This window comes from Astyanax mexicanus, chromosome 4, assembly GCF_023375975.1.
Source record: "Astyanax mexicanus isolate ESR-SI-001 chromosome 4, AstMex3_surface, whole genome shotgun sequence".
NCBI lineage: Eukaryota > Metazoa > Chordata > Actinopteri > Characiformes > Acestrorhamphidae > Astyanax > Astyanax mexicanus.
This window is the reverse complement of record NC_064411.1, coordinates 11116199-11136379: the sequence shown is the minus strand read 5'-3', so window position 1 is coordinate 11136379 and position 20181 is coordinate 11116199. Positions and strand designations below refer to the sequence as shown.

The window sequence follows — 20181 nt, the reverse complement described above, 5'->3', positions numbered from 1 at the left end:
TGATGTCTCTCTTGGTTATATGACAGTGGTGTTTTTATATTGAGTTTTATATCATGGTTTTGCAGTTTAAACTACACTTGATCTGTGGTTATTTATTAAAATGATTTTTCTTTAAGAAAACAGAGGTAATCCCACGCCGTGTGGACGCTGCCAAACTTCGCTACGTGTGCCTGCAGCTTTTTAGAGCGCTGGACGAGATTTTAATTAATAAATTAATATATTTTATATTTTAATAAATCTGCCCTGGTGATAAGAAACGAACGCTAACATATAGCTTTATATTTCTGTGTATTTCAAATGTTTGTAAAAATAAAATAAATTCCTGTTCAGTCAAAGTGCTTTCCTCTTTTTATTTTTTGTTTCTAAAACTCCAGCATTTGAGTGAGAATAAGCATCTGTTAAAATTCTCAAACAGCAGAATGCCTATAACCATTGGCGTAGGAACCGGGGGGATGGGGGGGACATGTCCCAATATTAGAAACAGGTGGATTTGTCCCCCCCAAAAATGATATTGTTTCACTCAGATCAGCTGTGCTACTAATGAGGAGGCAGACCGGACCAATCACGGAGCCGGTTCAGGAATTAAGTTCCGCCTCTCAGGAGAAACAGCCAATCAGTTTGCTGTTTTTGCGGCGCGCGGAGGTGTCAGTATGTTGGTGGGGGGAAGCCCCTCCCTCGCTGTGAGATTTAGCAGCGGGATCGGCTGCAGCTGATTTTAAGATATGGATATACGGTGATTTTTTTTTTCTAAAAGAAAGGTAACGGTATCTAATCGTGTAAACTGTGATGATATGTTTCTGATAGCTGGTTAAAAATACACGTCTCTGAATCAGCACACAGTTTAAACCCACTGTGATTAATAATCTGCAGCTGTGTTAGTGAGTTAACTTAACTTTGGAATTACCTTGATTGGGAGTCAGGGTTAAAGAAGAAAAAACTATATATGTAATGTTCAACTTGCCCTGTACCTGATCAGCTAATCACTATTTCATTTTCAAACTATTTATTAATTTAGGATTGCAGTTAGCTAGAAGCTGGATGTAGAGGATAGACAGAATTTAGTACAACACTGGGTAATGTTGGTAGTTTAAAGCAGTTTCTTAACCCTGATCATCACTGCCCTAAAACTGTTTTCCATCAGATCCAACTGATCAGCTAATAAACAATCATTTATTAAGTTTACCTGTTAAAATCTCTTAGCCCCCTATGGATCCTTATGTATATCCAGCAGTTTATTAGACACATCATACCACCACTTACTTTATTAAAGTGCCTTTAAACAGAGGAAGCTGTAGAATATGCAGAACAGTGTTAATATGCAGTAGAATATGTAAGAACAGGGTTAAGAAACACTGATCTAACCTGACTTCTGTTCATATGTAGTTCACAGTAAGACCACATGTCCTGACGTTTATATTAACTTCTGCCAAAAATCTCTAGGAAACGTAGTTACATTCTCTCAGTAGAAAGAAGTGTTCTCAGTAAAAAAAAAAAAAATAAACGCGCAGGAACCAATGTTTTTTTTAAGAAAGAGTGGAAAAATGTAAATATACAAAAGAATTGGCATACATTACATAATAATAATAACCAATACTGTTATATTATTTTAAATATTAGGTGATAACTGATCAGTTTTTGTACTATGTATATAATTCAGACATTGCATGCATATTTTTTTCTAACAACAGTAAATGTTAATAGTTGATAGTTTTTTATATATTACTTCTATCGGAGCAAATCAGCTCTGAAGGCAAACGCTGAAGATTTGAGGACTAATTAAACAAAACTTTCTCAGCTGCGTGATCAGGGCCAGTGAACGCTAAACGGAGAAAAGGATATTTGAAGAGGCGCCGTCATCTTATGAATCCGCTGTTCGGGACCATTTTGGCTTCAGCGTTGAGTTTGATAATCAAGGTAAAAGACAGTCAGCAGATAAAGCACAGTGTGATTCAGTTACCTGTTTTTGACTAATGGTAAGAATATATGCTCCTTTTTTATAATAGATATTGTGATTTGAATTAATCTGTGCCTTTATTAATTGGCTCTGAAAGTGTGAGTAGGAGCACCTTGTTGATTTGAAATAGAAAGGGCTAAAAACGTGCTGCATGTTGGAGCTAGATAATATTGATATATATCAAAACCAAACCGAAACAGTGGCCCAAGAACCGCGATACGAACCGAACTGTAGCCACACTGTACCGTTGCATCCCTAGTGTGTGTAGTGTTATATTTAGTGTGTGTAGTGTTATATTTAGTGTGTGTAGTGTTATATTTAGTGTGTGTGTAGTGTTATATTTAGTGTGTGTGTAGTGTTATATTTAGTGTGTGTGTAGTGTTATAATTAACGTGTATGCACTGAATGTGTATGTATGTAGTGTGTATGAGTGTGCTTGTATTGTGTGTATTTGGGTGTGTAATGTGTGTATGTAGTGTGTATTGTGTGTAGTGTATCTGTAGTGGTATGTTTAGTGTGTGTGTAGTGTTCTATTTAGTGTATGTAGTGTTTTATTTTTTATGTGTGTGTAGTGTTATAATGAATGTGTGTGTAGTTTATGTGTGTGTAGTGTTTGAGTGTGCTTGTATTGTGTGTATGTAGTGTACGTGTGTGTAGTGTTTGTATTGGGTGTATATAGTGTGTGTATTTGGGTGTGTATGTAGTGTGTGTAGTGTGTAATGTGTGTGTGTTTGTGTGTATTGTTTGTTTGTAGTGTTTGTGTGTGTATAGTGTGTGTGTGTGAGAGAGAGAGAGCTTACATTTTTTAAATCCAGGTTTGATTCTGATCTTCCCTCCATGTTCCACTCTAAACACACACACACATACACACACACATCAGCACAGTGTGAGATTTTTAGAAACTGATTTATAAAGAAATACTTTGTGTGAAAACGAGCGAACATTTGAGAGAGAGGAAATTAGTGACCTCATGTGGTAAAGTACGGAACTGCAATGCACACTGCATAAAATCAGATTTAAAACGGAAGATTAAGGAAGATTAACTCTTACTTCTCTAAATATATTTTTGTCTGCATGTATAAAGTTTTAATACTTGCTGTATCTTATTCTGCTTTATATGCACAATATGTAGTATTATTGTTATTAGAGCTTTTATTCAGAAATGGAGAAAACATGTCACAGTGGTTAAAGTTCCCAGGAGTGACTGAGCTACAGAAATTACTCCAAAAGGGCATGAACAACTCATCCAGGAAGAACCCAGAACAACATTTAAAGAACTGCAGGATCTCACTCGCCTCAGTTAAGATCAGTGTTAATGATTCAATAATAAGAAAGAAACTGGGTGAAAATGGTCTCCTAGATAAGATAAAATGGTTTCTTGTGGGCTTGCAGAAAAGGGTTAAACCTTACTAAAGTATGTTTTTTGCATTCATATTCATACCCGAGTGTACTCCTGTCACAACAACTGTTTTTATTGGACCATACATTTTTCAATGAATTATTGTGCAAAAATTATTTTATCATGATTTAAAATTAATTTTATGTCACCGGTCATTAGAAAACTTCAAACATTTAAAATGTAACAAAGGCAACATTTTGAAATAAAGCCAACAAACCAACTCAATCACATTAATGGGATCTCTTTAGAAATTAAGGGCTCTATTTTAGTGATCTGTACGTGAGCTGTCAGCCGTGCACCATGCAGCTTGATTTAGGGTGTGTCACTGTGTCTTTACGATAGGAAAAGTTGCTCCAAAGAGGCTCAAAAGGTGCAAAAAGCATGTATTGTGAAATAAACCAATCACCATGTCACTTGCCATTCCCTTTAAGATCCAGGTGCGGTCTGACTTTGGCGTATTGCTATTTAAATGGCGCAGCTACCTGGAATTGACCAATGTTTTTCATCGGCGTAGATATATTCAAAATCACCGTTGCTGTTTAAACAAGACAGGTGAAGAGCATGAAAGAACACTGTTGGTGGGAGTAAGATAGCAATAAGCATCAAGAGCACCTTGCACAGGGTGTAGGTTATGGCCCTAAGTGTTCAGAAAGGATTCTGGTTTTGCAGTCACTGATTATTTTTACCATAAAGACATGGCCTGGTTTCTGGGGTGCTTGACTCTCAGTGTGTATAAAGTTAGTGGGAACCAGTTTTTATCTTGTAACTTTTCTCCTGACTCGATGCTCAGGGCAGCTCTCCATCACTGAAGTTTTACACCTGTTCTGGAGTAAAAACTAAACCTTGGTTCTTCTTAACAACAGAAAGATGAGCCAAAACAGAATTACAGTGAAGTACTTGGAATTCAGTGCAGATAGCTTGAGCATAAACAATTAACAGTGGCTGTGTAAACAAAAATAAAACAATGACAGAATGAAGGTTACATGCTGCTCCACCATGGTTACCTGATGACTACAACTAGATTTACTACAGGTCCCACAATGCAATGTGTCACAGCATTAACCCCTAACTTTCTCAACACTTTGCTTTCCTGTGAGGCACAGCATATACACAGGAAAGAGCACAGGCAATATCGAGAGTGATAAAAATGTACAACATGTACAACAATATTTATCTTACAATAAGTTGATAACATAATTATCAGTTCAGACCTACCCGAGTTTCTCCAGTTTGCAGTGTGGATCCTCCAGTCTGGCAGAAAGCAGCTTCACTCCTGACTCTCCTGGGTGGTTGTAGGTCAGATCCAGCTCTTTCAGGTGGGAGGGGTTTGAAATTAGAGCTGAAGCCAGAGAACAACAGCCTTTCTCGGTGATCATACAACCAGATAATCTGCAGACAGAGCAAGAGAATGTGTGAGTGAGTGACAGAAAACAAGAAAGAAAGACAACATAGCAGACTGAGGAAGATAATGCACTTTGATATTAGTCTCTTTTTAAAAAAAATAACACTACAAAATCTGAAAAAAATATCTATAGAAAACTAAAGTTTCTTAACACAGTTGACACAGATTAACATGAAACCCAAACCTCAACAGTAAGCATCTCTGTGAATACGGCATTAGCATTGATGTGGACCAAAGAATTGAGTTCATATTAACTTTTGCTAAAATTGTTTTTGCTCGTGCATCACAATTTTGTAATCAATGTGTGATATATCTCAAATGTTCATTAAAGCTGGACATTTTTAAGACGATTGCAGAAGACTCGTATTTGTTTGTCTGTTATACTCTGACTTTCGTTAAACACTTTTTCTTGTGTGATTTGTTATCATCAGGGTAAACACCTGAATATTTACACATTTATACATGAATTTCTAGTGGTGTCAATCGATTAAAAAATGCAATCCAATTAAACCTGCCAAAATTCTGTGATTAATCGCACTTGTTTTTCATAAGACACAAGTTTTTATAGTGAATATTTTATGGAGTGAATTTTGTGCCAAAAGTTTTACGCAAAAACATTAAATCTGCAATCAAAATGTTAGGCTAAGGTCGAGCATTATAAATATAAAGAGCTCATCATGAGCAAAGGAAGGGAACTTAGAGGAACAGACCTGGGAATTAACGACCCATTCCCCCGTGAAATCCTTGACAGACGCAGGAAACTGTTTGCTGAGGAAAGAACTCATAAAAGAAGGGAAAAAGCGTTGTCGCCATCAACAAACTTTATGTTGATGGACAGCTATATCGTGACAAAAACATAACTCCCTGGCTGTTCTAAATTTCTTTAACTGTAACTAAAAAGCGGTCTCTCTCTCTCTCTCTCTCTCTCCCCCGAGCGCTTTCGTTTCTGCACTCTCTTTCTCTCTCTCTCTCATGCGGTCAATACTCAAATAACCTCATAAAATTGATCCATAATGTATATATATATTTCCCCTAAACTTTCCTTTCTCTCTCGTTCTTTCTCTTTCTTCCACTCCCACTTACTCGGGTCATTCTCACAAAATCCTGATTCAGAGGACATCCAGTATGAACATTTTCAAAATGCATTTAACGACAAATTTCCTTTTGAGGATTTAAGATTAAGGTCTAAACTTACTATGAATATTATTTTCAGAACATTTGTTCCATTTTATTAGCATTTTATAGATGAAGTCCAGAAAAAAATATCATTACCCGGTGTGATATGACATCTAATATATGATAAAAATGCACATTTTATTTTTTATCAAAGTTCAGTTCATTCACAGTTAAGCAAGGGTTTAGGAAGACTTATTAGCTTACACTTACCCACACTGCTACATTATGAAAAGAATGTTTACTTTCAAGAACATTTCATATTATTTAAGACAATTTACAATGCAAACATTTGTATATCAAAAGAATCTTTCATGTAGACTACAGCACCTTCATCAATAAAACAGCTCACTTGACTATTGGAAACCATTCAACAAATGTCAAATAAAGACCTCTCAGAAACTCTGAAATCTTGTCTATCTTTATGCACCATCCAGCATTGTATGCCTACTAAGACCAAACTTTAAATTTTTAGTCATTTACGTAGTTTTTTTGTGTTTTGCCCATATGTCAGGCATATGTCAGTTCTGTAATATCTGGCTGACCTTTTTTTTCCTCCATTGCCTTTTCTTTTCGTCATGGTACTTTTTGGTCAGATCACGTGTTGTCTTTATTTTTCCAATGGAAATGGCAAATATAAAATTATGATATCCGTTCCAGTTTTTGTTCAGTTCCTTAGAATGGACTGTACACAAATAATATCATGTGAAAGTAACTCCAACTGGAACAACTGTCTGTGTCATTGAGTATGTGTGTGTGTTTCTCTAAATGTTGTAATTCTTGCTGTAAATGTTCTCCCTAAACTTTGACAGCCTTGCTTTTGCTGCTGCCATTCTTTTCTCAATAGCTACCTGCCTGTAAACAAATACACATCGCATATTACAATAAAATATATCAAAGATGGAAAAAAGCTCTCTGGTTATGTGGTCTAACATCTAATTCTGTGTACGGAATTAGATTTAGTTTCAGGCCAGATTAGATGACCTCTACTGGTGGTTTGCAATAGCTAAGTTAGAATGGTCTACTGGAGAAAATGTTCAGGGTAACGCTCATGTTCTGACAATCAGGAAGTAAAAAGGCATCTGTATTATGCTTCCTAATCAAATTCTCATTACCGAAACAGTGCATCTCATTATCGCAACAGGTATTGAAATGTAGCGGTAAGTGAGAATTCAGTTGCAGAGGATGAGTGACTTTAAACTTTTATGCTGACTGTAAAGGCACCAAGAGGGCTGTATAAATTTTCACATACAGTGTCCATTTAGACCTTAATATACTATATTATAATCTAAAATACAGACTGTAACTTCAAACTGTAGGCTCAAAACTTATATTGATATATCGGTAATGACAATGAAAAAGTCGTGCAGACAAGTTGATGAGCAATCTTTTAACTTTTATCCAGAAACATATGAGAAGAACTGCTTACATGGTAGCCATCTTGAGTGTCATGGCCAATGTCTTCCCTAATGTTGAAAACGCCTTGAAAATGTAAGTTCCTTGTGGATTTAAACAATGATTGAAAATTGTTGCGGAGGATGAGAAAATTAGTGTTGGACACATTCCTTTTTTTTTATTAATTTTATTGTTTTTACTTTTTAATGTAATTTTGTTTATGTTTATTTACTAAAAGTGTTTATAGTATGAAATGCATTTAAGTTTTTTTGTTTTAAATGTTTAAATATTATCATTTCCAAACAATGTAATGAAATTCTAATACGGACATGTTGCGGAAATGAGAATTTTACTCTAAAATGTAAAAAAATAACAAAAATTATATTTATAATGTTCATTTTTAAACATGTGCAAGATAGACCAAAGGACGTTGTTTATGATTCTATATTTATTATTTTGTTAATATTTACTTGTTTATTAAAACTCCTCATGCCACCTCATCCATCCATCCATCCACCCGCAAATATACTAATGCACGCACATTAATCCGTTCACAAAATCTCATAAAAATCACAAGGAACCACTTAGCAATAACTTAATGCATGCAACGTCTCAATGTCATAACACGTATGTCACACCAAATCCAACACTTTTTATCTTATGTTATGTCTCTTCTACTTTGTTTGCATTTAATCACTCCTTTCTGTACTATCTCTTTGCACCAACCTCTATTTTATTACTACTATATATCCCAGATCCAAAAAATGCATTTTTGTTTTCACTCCATCCTACACACACCAGAAAATATCCTCAAACATCTGCACACTCATATCATATCATTGATAAACATTATTAATCTGTACATCACAACATGTCTTCACTTAAATTTATAAACTAGAACATTCATGGTATCGGGACACAGATTAAGCAAGCCAAGGTACTAAACCATCTCACTTCACTAAAGGCAGACATTTGTTTACTACAAGAAACACATCTATCAGAAACAAAACATCATAAGCTCAGATCACCACAAAGCACCAGGACCAGATGGCTTTCCCGCAGAATTCTACAAGCACTTCTGGTCAATATTTGGCCCAATGTTCAGTAGAGTAATAGCAGAAAGTAAACACAATAAGAGACTACCAACATTAATACAGCTACAATATCACTCCATGTTAAACCTACAAAGATTCTACCTTACCATCCAGCCACTGTCACTAATTAACACAGACACAAAGCTAATAAGTAAGACATTAGCTACCAGACTGGAAACGGTTATCCCATCCCTCATACATCCTGAGTAGACCGGCTTCATCAAAGGCAGACAATCAGTTACCAACATGCGCAGACTACTCAATCTGATACATCACACAACAGTCCATAAGTCAAAAACTGCAATAGTCACTTTAGATGCAGAGAAGGCTTTCAATAAGGTTAACTGGAAATTCCTTTTCACTACACTACATTAACTAGGTTTTGGAGAATCATTTATAGAATGGATTAAAACTCTCTACACTTCACCCAAAGCCACAGTCAATACTAATGGACTAATACCACAGAATTTCACACTGCACAGAGGAACTAGGCAAGGATGCCCACTCTCTCCTCTGCTGTTCTCTATTTTCATAGAACCATTAGCAGCAGCTATACGACAATGCCCAAATATCAAAAGGTATCCATACCCACATTACCGAACAAAAATCAGCCTTTATGCAGATGATATTCTACTATTTCTACACAAATAATTAAAACAGTCTCTAAAATCTCAGATTATTCCATTAACTGGTCTAAATCCACTGTTCTACCATTTAACATGAACTTATCAGACACAGCAGTTCAATCACTCCCTATCCCTATGTGTACTGAACACATCACATACCTGGGCATTAAAGTTTCCACCCAGCTGTCTGAGCTGCACACACTTAACTTTAGACCACTACTCACAACCATCAACAATGATATCCAACGCTGGATGAACCTACCACTATCCTACCAATATCCACAATCAAAATGACAATATTACCTAAATTAAACTATCTCTTCTCAAGGATTCCCATCCAAACTCCACGTACCTGGTTTAAAACATTAGACACAATCATCTCTAAATTATACTGGAAAAATAAACCACCCAGAATCAAATTAACCACATTACAAAAACAAAGAACTCAGGGAGGCCTAGAAGCTTCAAATTTCCAACAATACCTCTCTGCAAACCAATAAAAAAACATTATTAAATGGATAAAACCAAATCAAACTGATGAAATATAGAGAGAAGTAGAACGAACATCAATTATTGAAATACAAATCTCAGACTTACCATTTATTAGCACAGCAATCAATCGCCACCCTTGTTTCAAAAACCCAATGATATCATCGACTCTCACAGTTTGGTGGAAAATTCACAAGAACTCAAACACTAGACTTCCACCCACTAAATACTCACGCATATGGCACAAACCCGACTTCCCGCCACCAAAAAAAACCCAAACTAGAAAAATGGAAAGAAAAAGGTATTACACATTTACACCATGTTCTACACAACAATAACTTGGCTACTTTCTCACATACAACCCAGAAATATAGCATTGATAGGAACAAGTTTTTGGAATATCGCCAACTTAGATCTATGTTAAACTCAAAAATCAAAGATTACGCAAGACCAAACAGTCGCTATCCCAATAAAAATGGGAAGAAGATATCTTAATTACCCCCAATGCTGATTTCTGGAGAAACATTATGGAAAACACATTCACCATGACTAACAATACTAACCTCCACCTTATACAATATAAAGTAATTCACAGGGTTCACTACACTAAGCAAAAGTTACATGAAATGGGACAAGGAGATTCAGAAATCTGCATACACTGCTCACTAAACACTCCAGACAATTACATACATGCTCTACTGCCCACCAATCAAACACTTCTGGCAGCTTGTTATAACTCGGCTAACTCCACTATTTAAACAGCCAATCTCTCCATCCCCATCACTCTGCCTGCTTGGTGACACATGAACCACAAACCTAAACCAGGAGGAAAGAAGAGCACTTTTGGTGGTGCTAACCATCGCCAAAAAAACAATTCTCACAAACTGGAAATCAAGGACAAAAATCCCCATCAGTCAATGGGAAAACTCACTCACAGAACACATAGAAATGGAAAAAATATCTGCATCTCTCAAAAACAGAACTCATGAACACATAAAAACCTGGTCAGCATTAAACAATCCCTACATCAGTGACTCCATCAGTCTTTAACAGATAACCTACACACATCCATTATATATCTATAACCACATCATCCATATATCACCGCTACATGAATGTTCCTACACACACACATGCACACAGTCACATAACACATTTAACATTTAAGACATTTAGCTATTTTTATTTACTTATTTATTTTTTTGTTATTCTGTGTGTTATGTTAGGGATGGATAAATGGAAACATATAGGAAGCCATAGTATATGATTTTTTTTTTCTTTTTCTTTCAAGGGCACAACTTCTTTTGTTTTTTTTTTCTCTCTCTCTCTTCTCTTCCCCTAAATATTTTTTTCTATTTGGTTTATTTGTATATATACACATCGTTATGTCCTCCCTCTGCACAGTGACCTCAGTTATCAGAAATTTGTATTAATACGAATAAAGTCTTAATGGTCCTCCGAAGAGGGGGGGGGGGGTGTGGTAACCAAGTGGGGGTGGTAACCAAGTATTTTAAATATACTTGGTTACTTTATTATCCTTTGCAGTTATTTGAAAATTATTTCAGTTTGGATTTTGCCAGTCTTTGCTTTTATTTTTGTGAATTTTCTGTGGATATATTTTTTGTTTTGTTAAAAACTTTTGCTTCTGGAATCTCTTCTTTGCTTTTGCTTTAGTTTATTGCTTCTGAGTTGTGGCACACTTTTCACGGGTGGGCGGGGCTAAGAAGAAGGCCCCTTGAATCTCCATTGGTCAGCTGGTTCTGGACTGACAGGTTCCCTGAACCCTCGTCTGAGACTGACCCCACCAGTTTCAAGCGTCCTTCCAAAAACGGAGAGCGAACAGCTTCTAGTGCACAGCAGCAGCAGATACTTTTACAATTAAATTTCATACAAACGTTCTGTTCAATGTTATATTATGTTATATTATTCTCTGTTTCACTCCATTAAAAAGCTCACATTAGCGAGATGTGCTAAATATTCATGCACAAAGTATGATAGTTACTTAGTCAGTGAGCTAGTGAATTAGACAGTTACCTATTCATTGAGCTAGTGAGTTAGCTAGTTACCTAATTAGTGAACTAGTGAGTATCCTAGTCAGTGAACTAGTGAGTTACCTACTCAGCGAAAAGTGTGCCAAAACTAAAAAACTAAAGCAGAAGCAAAGGAGAGATTCCAGAAGCAAAAGTCTTTAACAGAAAAATAAAAAAACTCCACAAAAAATTCACAAAAACACAAAAATAAAAGCAAAGACTGGCAAAATCCAAACTAATATAAAGTAACCAAGTATATTTAAAAATATATATTTGCTATATATTTTATCTCTTTTGAATTTGCAACATACAATTTTTGCTTTTGATTCCTAACATTTTGATTGCAGATTTTATTTTTTTGTGTAAAACTTTTGGCACAAACGGAGAGACAAAAACAAACAGAGAGATGGAGAGAGAGCAACAAAGCTCTCTATCCAGGTCTGAGCTGGAAGGCTAAACCGGATTGTTACAGCTGGACACCGCATTAAAGCGTTTCAGTCGTTTAACCAGAAAAGAAATTTGCATGCTGGGTGGAGGCGGGGCAGATTACGGCAGAAGTTGGGGTCAAACTTGGTGCCGAAGTAAAACTTGGGTTAAAAAAATAGTAACGCGTTACTGATTCCAACTTAACAGCGTATGTTAATGATTTAACGCTGACAGCCCTAATAATTTCAAATGAAAAATCACAGAAACACTGACCTGAGAATCTGCAGTTTACATTGTGAACTCTTCAGTCCAGCAGAGAGCAGCTCCACTCCTGAATCCTGCAGGTCGTTGTTACTGAGGTCCAGCTCTTTCAGGGAGGAGTTTTCTAGGTTTAAAACTGATTCCAGATTTTCACATGTCTTCCTTCCTATATTACACAAAGCTAATCTGAAAATGTAAGAAACACAAGCACAAATGATTTTACAATGACTTCAATGTTTAAATAACACATTTTAGTGTTTTTTTTAAATGTAATGTAATATGAAATATAATCAGATTAATCATGATTATAAGAAGATTTGTAATTAACTGCAATTACATTTGTTTTTCATAAGACAAGTTTTTATAGTGGATATTTAAATGTAATAAGAAGAATGAATGTAAGAAATGTAAAATGCAATTATTAATGATGTAATTTTAAAAAATATTATACACTTGTAGGTTTGAGGGGAGATAAAGCTAACGTGAGGCACTGGAATAAAGAATGCATGGTGAATTGGATTGGACTAAGGAAGTGTTTGCTATTGCACACATGCTTACAATAGGGAAAAGACCATTTAAATGGCCTGGTGGAAATATTTACAAACAGTATTCATTAATATGTACACTGTCACTTTAAGAGCTCCTTACACTATATGCACAGCCCTTTTACGTGTGTAGCTATTCTGAGAGCGTAGAGAACTAGAGTGTGTGCTGTGCTTTACCACAGAGAATGCTGGACCTAGCTTCTTCCTTTTATTCAGTTATTTTTTCTGCAAGTAACAACATATATGTGGTGCTTTTGTGCTCATGTATGAACTATGTTGTATTTTTTATGCGGACATTTTATATTTTCCCTAAAACGTTCAGTGAAGAGACATGTTTGGGCATCGATCATACATGCATACATACATACATAAGAGTTAAAGGAAAAAGGAAATGTGCATAAAATAGTACAGTTACTCTTTTTGGTATTTAGTCTGTAGATGCAGTACCATGACAAATTAAAGGGCATGGAAAAGTCTGCACAGGGAGAGATGTTTTGGGCTCCTCCCCTTTGCCAACCTGGGAAGAACATCCTGCTCAGACTAACCTTGCACACCCTTCTGTTATTTAGTTTATTTAGTTAATTGTGTTTTTATTTGTTGTCTTGTTTGTTATTTTGGTCTGTGATAACCTGAAACACTGACCTGAGAATCTGCAGTTTACATTGTGAACTCTTCAGTCCAGCAGAGAGCAGCTCCACTCCTGAATCCTGCAGGTCGTTGTTACTGAGGTCCAGCTCTTTCAGGGGGGAGTTTTCCAGGTTTAAAACTGATTCCAGACTTTCACATGTCTTTACTCCAAGATTACATGAAGCTAGTCTAAAAAACAAGAATAAACAAATGATTTTACAATAAACCCAAAGAAGAATATTTGAATGAATTGACAAAGAATAGAAAACAGAGTTAAAGTGAGAAATTTATTGTCTATCTAAAGAGTTGGTGTTTCTTTATACTGAAATAGTTAACATGCAGATTTCTACAGTTCACCAAAAGCTCTGTTAAAACAGAAAATAAATTTAACAAAACAGAGAACGAGCAAGGCTTTTTGAAGTATGTGAATTTATTCTATTTTCCCAGTTAAACTCTGGAAAAACATTACACCTTCTCCCACATACATATGTTAGAAATAAATACGGACACTTAAAATGTATGTTCTATATGAAATTGTTATGTTGTATTGCTAATCATCATTTCTCCAAAGCATATTGAGATGATTTTTTCTGTCAAATCACACAGTGCTACTATCTATCTATCTATCTATCTATCTATCTATCTATCTATCTATCTGCAAGAGATGTGCATTTATTTTAATAAAAACATATAACTTGCCCGAAACCTTTTTTGATTGTAGGTAATCAGTCTAAGACAGAAACTTCACGTACTGTTTACATTAAAATGATGCTTTAATTATTATTACACCAATAAATAATTTATTCTTATATGTAAATAATGTGAATCCACCATTGATTGAATGGAAACTGATTCTACACATCAGCAGTTAATTAAAAACTGTGTGAAGGCCTAAATAAAAATACTCACACAGCTCTTCTGGATATTTTTACTACTGGCAGCAGCCTCAGAAGACACTCCTCTGATGGATCATATTTACTGAGGTTAAACTCCTCCAGGTCTTTTTCTGAGTTCACCAAAACAAACACCAGAGCTGACCACTGAGCAGGAGAGAACCTGGCCTGTTGAAGACAACGCTCACCACCTCCACTCAGGTATTTCTGCACTTGCTGCACCAGAGAATGATCATTCAGTTCATTCAGACAGTGGAACAGATTGATGGATTTCTCTGGAGATGAGTTCTCCTCAATCTTCTTCTTGATGTATTTGATGGTTTCCTCATTGCTGTGAGAGATCCTCTCTGTCTGTGTCAGTACGACTCGTAACAGATTCTGATTAGACTCCAGTGAGAGACCCAGGAGGAAACGAATGAACAGGTCCAGGTGTCCACTCTCACTCTGTAAGGCTCTGTCTATGGCACTGCTGAGGAAGTCAGTCATCGTTGACCTGCTGAAGAGTTCAGATAGTTCAGTGTTTTGGTTTTTAGTGGTTTGCTGATTCAGAATGCTTCTGTCAATGAAGCAGATGAATGCATATAAAGCAGCAAGAAACTCCTGAACGCTCAGATGTACAAAGCTGAAGACCTTCCCCAGGTGCAGCTCATGTTCCTCCCTGAAGATCTGGGTACACACTCCTGAGTACACTGACACTTCTTTAATATCGATACCACTCTCTCTTAGATCTTCCTCATAGAAGATCAGGTTTCCTTTCTCCAGCTGCTGGAACGCCAGTTTCCCCAGAGCCAGGATACTTGTTCTAGTCTGCTGAGGATCAATGTCACTATTCCCACTGTACTTCTGGCTCTTGTGTTTGATCTGAAAGATCAGGAAGTGTGTGAACATCTGCGTCAGGGTTTTGGGAATTTCTCCACTCTCAGCTTCACTCAGCATTCTCTCTAGAACAGTGGCTGTAATCCAGCAGAAGACCGGTATGTGGCACATGATGTAGAGGCTTCTTGAAGACCTGATGTGTGTGAAGACTTTATTGGCCAGGTCCTTATCACTGATCCTCTTACTGAAGTACTTCTGTTTCTGAGGGTCACTGAAACCCCGCACTTCTGTTACCTGATCAAAACACTCAGTAGGGATCTGACTGACCGCTGCTGGTCGAGAGGTGATCCAGAGGAGAGCAGAGGGAAGCAGATTCCCCTTGATGAGGTTCGTCAGCAGAACATCCACTGAGGTTTGCTCTTCTATATTCACCAAGTTCTCATTGTTCTGGAAATTCAGAGGCAGTCGACACTCATCCAGACCATCAAAAATGAACATGATTTTGTAGCCCTTATAATGTCTTGGTTTTAAATCTTGTGTTTCTGGGAAAAAGCTCTGAAGAAGATTTACCAGAGTGAGCTTCTTCTCCTTCATCAGATTCAGCTCTCTAAAAGGAAGTGGAAATATGAAGAGAACGTCCTGATTTACTTTTCCTTCAGACCAGTCCAGAATGAACTTCTGCACAGAGACTGTTTTTCCAATTCCAGCAACTCCTTTAGTCAGAACTGTTCTGATGGGTCGTTTCTGTTCTGGTAATGGTTTAAAGATGTCATTACATTTGATTGGTCTTTCCTCTGTTGTCCTTTTCCTGGATGCAGCTTCAATCTGTTTCACCTCATGTTCCTGATTGACATCTCCTCCATCTCCCTCTGTGATGTAGAGCTCTGTGTAGATCTCATTCAGAAGTGCTGATTTTACATGGCCCGATATTCCTTCATTAAGTATCTGATATTTATCTCTCAGCTTGGATTTGAGCTTTCGTTGGCATGCTGGGGCTAATTCTGATAACAGAGGAAGAGAATAAGGAAAATGTAATTAGCTGTGATCTTCATGAAAGACCCCTGTGTAGAACAACTTTGATACAGTAGATAATTGTTAAGTTTAAAGATACATTTGATGCTGTGACACAATATCTTATAATTACAAAATCCAGTAAACTACTGCTTATTATTCTAATTTGAAAAGCAGAACTCCTCCGAGGAAATAAATTAGCACTAGTTGGTCCCCATTCTCATGACCCAGAACTCTTACTGCTCTCAAGTGTGTTGGCGAGGTCTGTCTGATTCATGTTCCTCAGGATGTGCAGTGTGACCTTCAGCACCCCCCCCTTCTGATCATCATCCACCTCTCCCTCAGAGCATGCTGGGTAATCTGGACTCAGGAGCTTCTTGAATGTGTTCAGCTCGTTCTTCACTAGAGAGATGAACTTCTCCTGCAGCTTCTGATTAAGAACAAACATCAGAGAATCAGTAAAGCTGTTACAGTATCAAAACATTAAAGTAAAGTTAATAAAAGTATATGTAAAATAAATCATTCCCATCATATATATGGTTCAGTACTAACCTTGAATATGTGGTCCAGTTCTTTTCTGGAAAAGTTTTTTTTCTTCTCACTGTGGATGAACAGAAAAGCCACACTGTAATCCACATTATTAAATCAGCTGATCTTAAAAACTTGTTTCAATAAAATATGGTGAGATTATTAATAAAATAAAGAATAGCAGCAAATAACAGATACAAAGAAAAGATTAATCTGTAACTAAAATAAAATGTAAATAAATGTATCAGGAATACCAGAACCAGGAGAGACACACACTGATATGAGTCAAACAGTTTAAACAGTTTATTAACAAAAGGGACAAGCAGATAAGGATAGTCTAAAGCAGGCAGGGTCAGTAACATAAAGCCAGCATAAACAAACAACATAACAGTAGAGAGGAGAAAGCATTAGATTACATGGTGCTAATGTGCTCTGCGTCATAAAGCTCTGAGTGGAGAATATTTTTCGTACAGTTAGGAGAAATGATTCATTGCTTATATAAGCTTTAGTATTATACTTTTATATTATATTATTTATCTATATTATTATATATATTATATTATATATTATATATTTATTATATTTACTTTAGATATGTTAGCAGAGCAACTTCAGCAGAAGTAGCATTTATTGGGTTTAATTTAGCATAAAAGAGGACAGAACAGAGCACATGTACACATGGACAAAATTGTTGGTACCCTGCAGTTAATAAAAGAAAAACCCACAATGGTCACAAAACTAACTCGAATCTGACAAAAGTAATAATAAATAAAAATGCTATGAAAATGAACATATGAAAGTCAGATATTGCTTTTCAGCCATGCTTCAACAGAATTATTTAAAATGATAATGATGGTACCCTTAACTTAATATTTAGTTGCACAACCTTTTTAAGGTAATCACTGCAATTAAATGATTCCTGCAGCTCTCAGCAGGTATTTTGGTCCACTCCTCATGAGTTAACTGCTCCTGCTGTCTCAGGTTTGAAAAAGCCTTTTCCAGACGGCTCCATGTTTCAAATCCTTCCAAAGATGCAAAATAGGATTTAGGTCAGGACTCATAGAAGCACTTCAGAATAGTCTAATGTTTTCCTCTTTCCGAGTTCACTTTGGCCCAAACAGTGATGGTGTGATCAGACACTGATGCTCCTCGAGCTTAAAGTTCACCTTTAATCTTTTTAGAAGTTTTTCTGGGCTCTTTTGTTACCTTTCGTATTATCCGTCTCTTTGAATTGTCATCAGTTTTCCTCCTGCGGTCACGTCCAGGGAGGTTAGCTACAGTCCTGTGGATGTTAAATTCCTGAATAATATGTGAACTGTAGTCACAGGAACATCAAGCTGCTTTAAAATGGTTTTATAACCTTTAACTGTAACATGCTTTTAATTTAATTAAATTTTCTCCTGAAACAACTCTTTCCTTCACTTCCTCTGGTCCATGTTGAGTGTGGTACACACCACTTCACCAAACAGCACAGTGACTACCTGTAGCCCTATATATATATAAATATATATATATATATATATATATATATATATATATATATATATATATATATATATATATATATAGACCCACTGATTGATTACAAGATTTAGACACCTGTGATGCTAATTAGTGGACACACCTTGATTTAACTAAGTCTTTAGTCACATTATTTTCAAAGGTACCATCATTTTTGTCCAGGCCTGTTTAAAGAGTTTACTTTTTAAAATAATTCTGTTTAAGCACAATTCAAAATCAATGTCAGATTTTCATTTATTTATTTTCATATAATTTTTATTTAGTATTACTTTTGTCAAATTCAAGTTATTTCTGTGACCATTGTGGGTTTTTCATTCATTGTGCTTCATTTTCCTCCAAATACCTCTATTGCTCTCTCACACACACACACACACACACACACACACACACACACACACACACACACACACACACACACACACACACACACAGAGCTGAAGGCATGTTTCCTCTTTCCAGGCTGTTAAAGGTGTAATGTAGAGCTACTCTGGTGTTTATTTCCTCCATTAAAGCTCTCAGTTAAAATCAGTTACTCAGCACATTAAAATATTCTCATTTATACTGACAGCAAAAAATATGATCTAGTCTGCCAAACACAACACTCTGCACAATGATCGTTGTCCCTTCACAGAATATTGTTTTGATTAATACAATTAATGTTTTATTTTTGTTTTATTTTTTATAAAATATCTGGTAGGTCAAACGGTGCACTGTGCAATATTTGAGCGTGTGAGTTTAATGTTTAAATATTGAATATATTGTTTTGATTAATATATTTAATAAGCAAATCTTACGATCATTTAAGAAGTGCAGTTCATTAGAATATGATACTTTTCTAAATATTCTTTTGAATCATGCAAAAATACTTTTTATCTTTATTTTTTTAATACGTTTTTTATATGACAAAATTAAAAAAAAAAATTAGATATTGATTTTATCAGTATCACACACCCCTAATATAGGTATGTGTAATTCTCCAACCTGTAGCTGATATTGTAATTTACTCTCATTGTTCTAAACCCTGCTTCCCATCACACCCAGCTGTGTACACTGATCATTACATACAGAGAATCTCACACTGACCTCCTGTGTGTGTGTGTGTGTGTGTTATGCTTTAAAAGGGTAAATTATAGTAAAAATCAGTAAATGATGTAAGTGATGTTTCACTCACTGTGGGTCAGAGGTCATATCTTCACTGCTGAAAGTAGGAGGAAGTTCGATGGACCGGTCACTCTTCATAGAAACACAGCTGGGTTCTGGAGAAGCTCCTCTCTGGGTTTCAGTTCTGTTAACATTAAACACAGTGAAACTCCAGCATTTACACAGTGAAACTCCAACACACAGCACATCTTTAATAAAGATCAGGAACTGAAGAGCTTCACTCTCAGAACAGAACAGTAGTTTAGTGCAGTGATGTACCGAGACCCAGAGCTTCCTCCTCCACTGCTGAGATTAGGAGGATGACCCATGGACCGGTCACTCTTCATAGACACTCCACTGGGGGCTGGAGATGCTGCTCTCTTCTCCCTGTAAACAGATCTTCATGATGATCCATGATGAGAGTAAAGTGTGGAGTAATGTGTTCCTTTACTAAAACTTATTCACAGCTTCCAGACTAACTTCTTCATAACCGTCCCAGAAGCGTCCCGAAGCTTTCTGTCAGCTGCCCCAAACTGAAAAACGCTCGTCTAATAAATATACATATTTTAATTTCTTTAACAATACTGTTGAATATATTTGTGTGTTTGTTATGATGTCACAATGTCATCACCTGATTAGATCATATTTACTATTTATTTTATATTGTTATTTTATAGATCTGTGACTAGTTAATAACATGTATTAGTAAGAGCTACACAATTACACAATTATACTGTATTATAAACTAAAACGTATATTTTTTATACTGAACTCTAACAGAGATACAGATCAGAACAGAATAGAACAAGTCTTTCTGTGAGAAGCTTCATTCCACAGCTTTAATAACAAAC

The 20181-nt window shown here is 36.1% G+C and overlaps 2 protein-coding genes across 19 annotated transcripts in view; one reads left to right on the top strand and one right to left on the bottom strand.

Annotated features, from left to right (window-relative positions):
• The window catches only part of LOC111197417 (NACHT, LRR and PYD domains-containing protein 12-like), a 396972-nt gene that overhangs the window by 96909 nt on the left and 279882 nt on the right, over positions 1–20181 (top strand). The window lies entirely within an intron of this gene.
• The window catches only part of LOC125801101 (NACHT, LRR and PYD domains-containing protein 12-like), a 431224-nt gene that overhangs the window by 401066 nt on the left and 9977 nt on the right, over positions 1–20181 (bottom strand). For 5 of the 12 annotated variants that reach the window (XM_049477034.1, XM_049477045.1, XM_049477036.1 and 2 more), the window contains 7 exons: positions 19610–19717; positions 19362–19475; positions 16694–16742; positions 16382–16571; positions 14331–16131; positions 13437–13610; positions 12262–12435 (listed from right to left, as the gene is read on the bottom strand). In XM_049477034.1, the coding sequence (XP_049332991.1) occupies positions 12262–12435; positions 13437–13610; positions 14331–16131; positions 16382–16571; positions 16694–16742; positions 19362–19475; positions 19610–19717 (2610 nt within the window). Of the gene's footprint in view, positions 1–2754; positions 2802–4568; positions 4743–12261; positions 12436–13436; positions 13611–14330; positions 16132–16381; positions 16572–16693; positions 16743–19361; positions 19476–19609; positions 19718–20181 lie in introns of all 12 variants that reach the window. The other 7 variants (XM_049477040.1, XM_049477041.1, XM_049477038.1 and 4 more) reach the window with 6 other exon arrangements.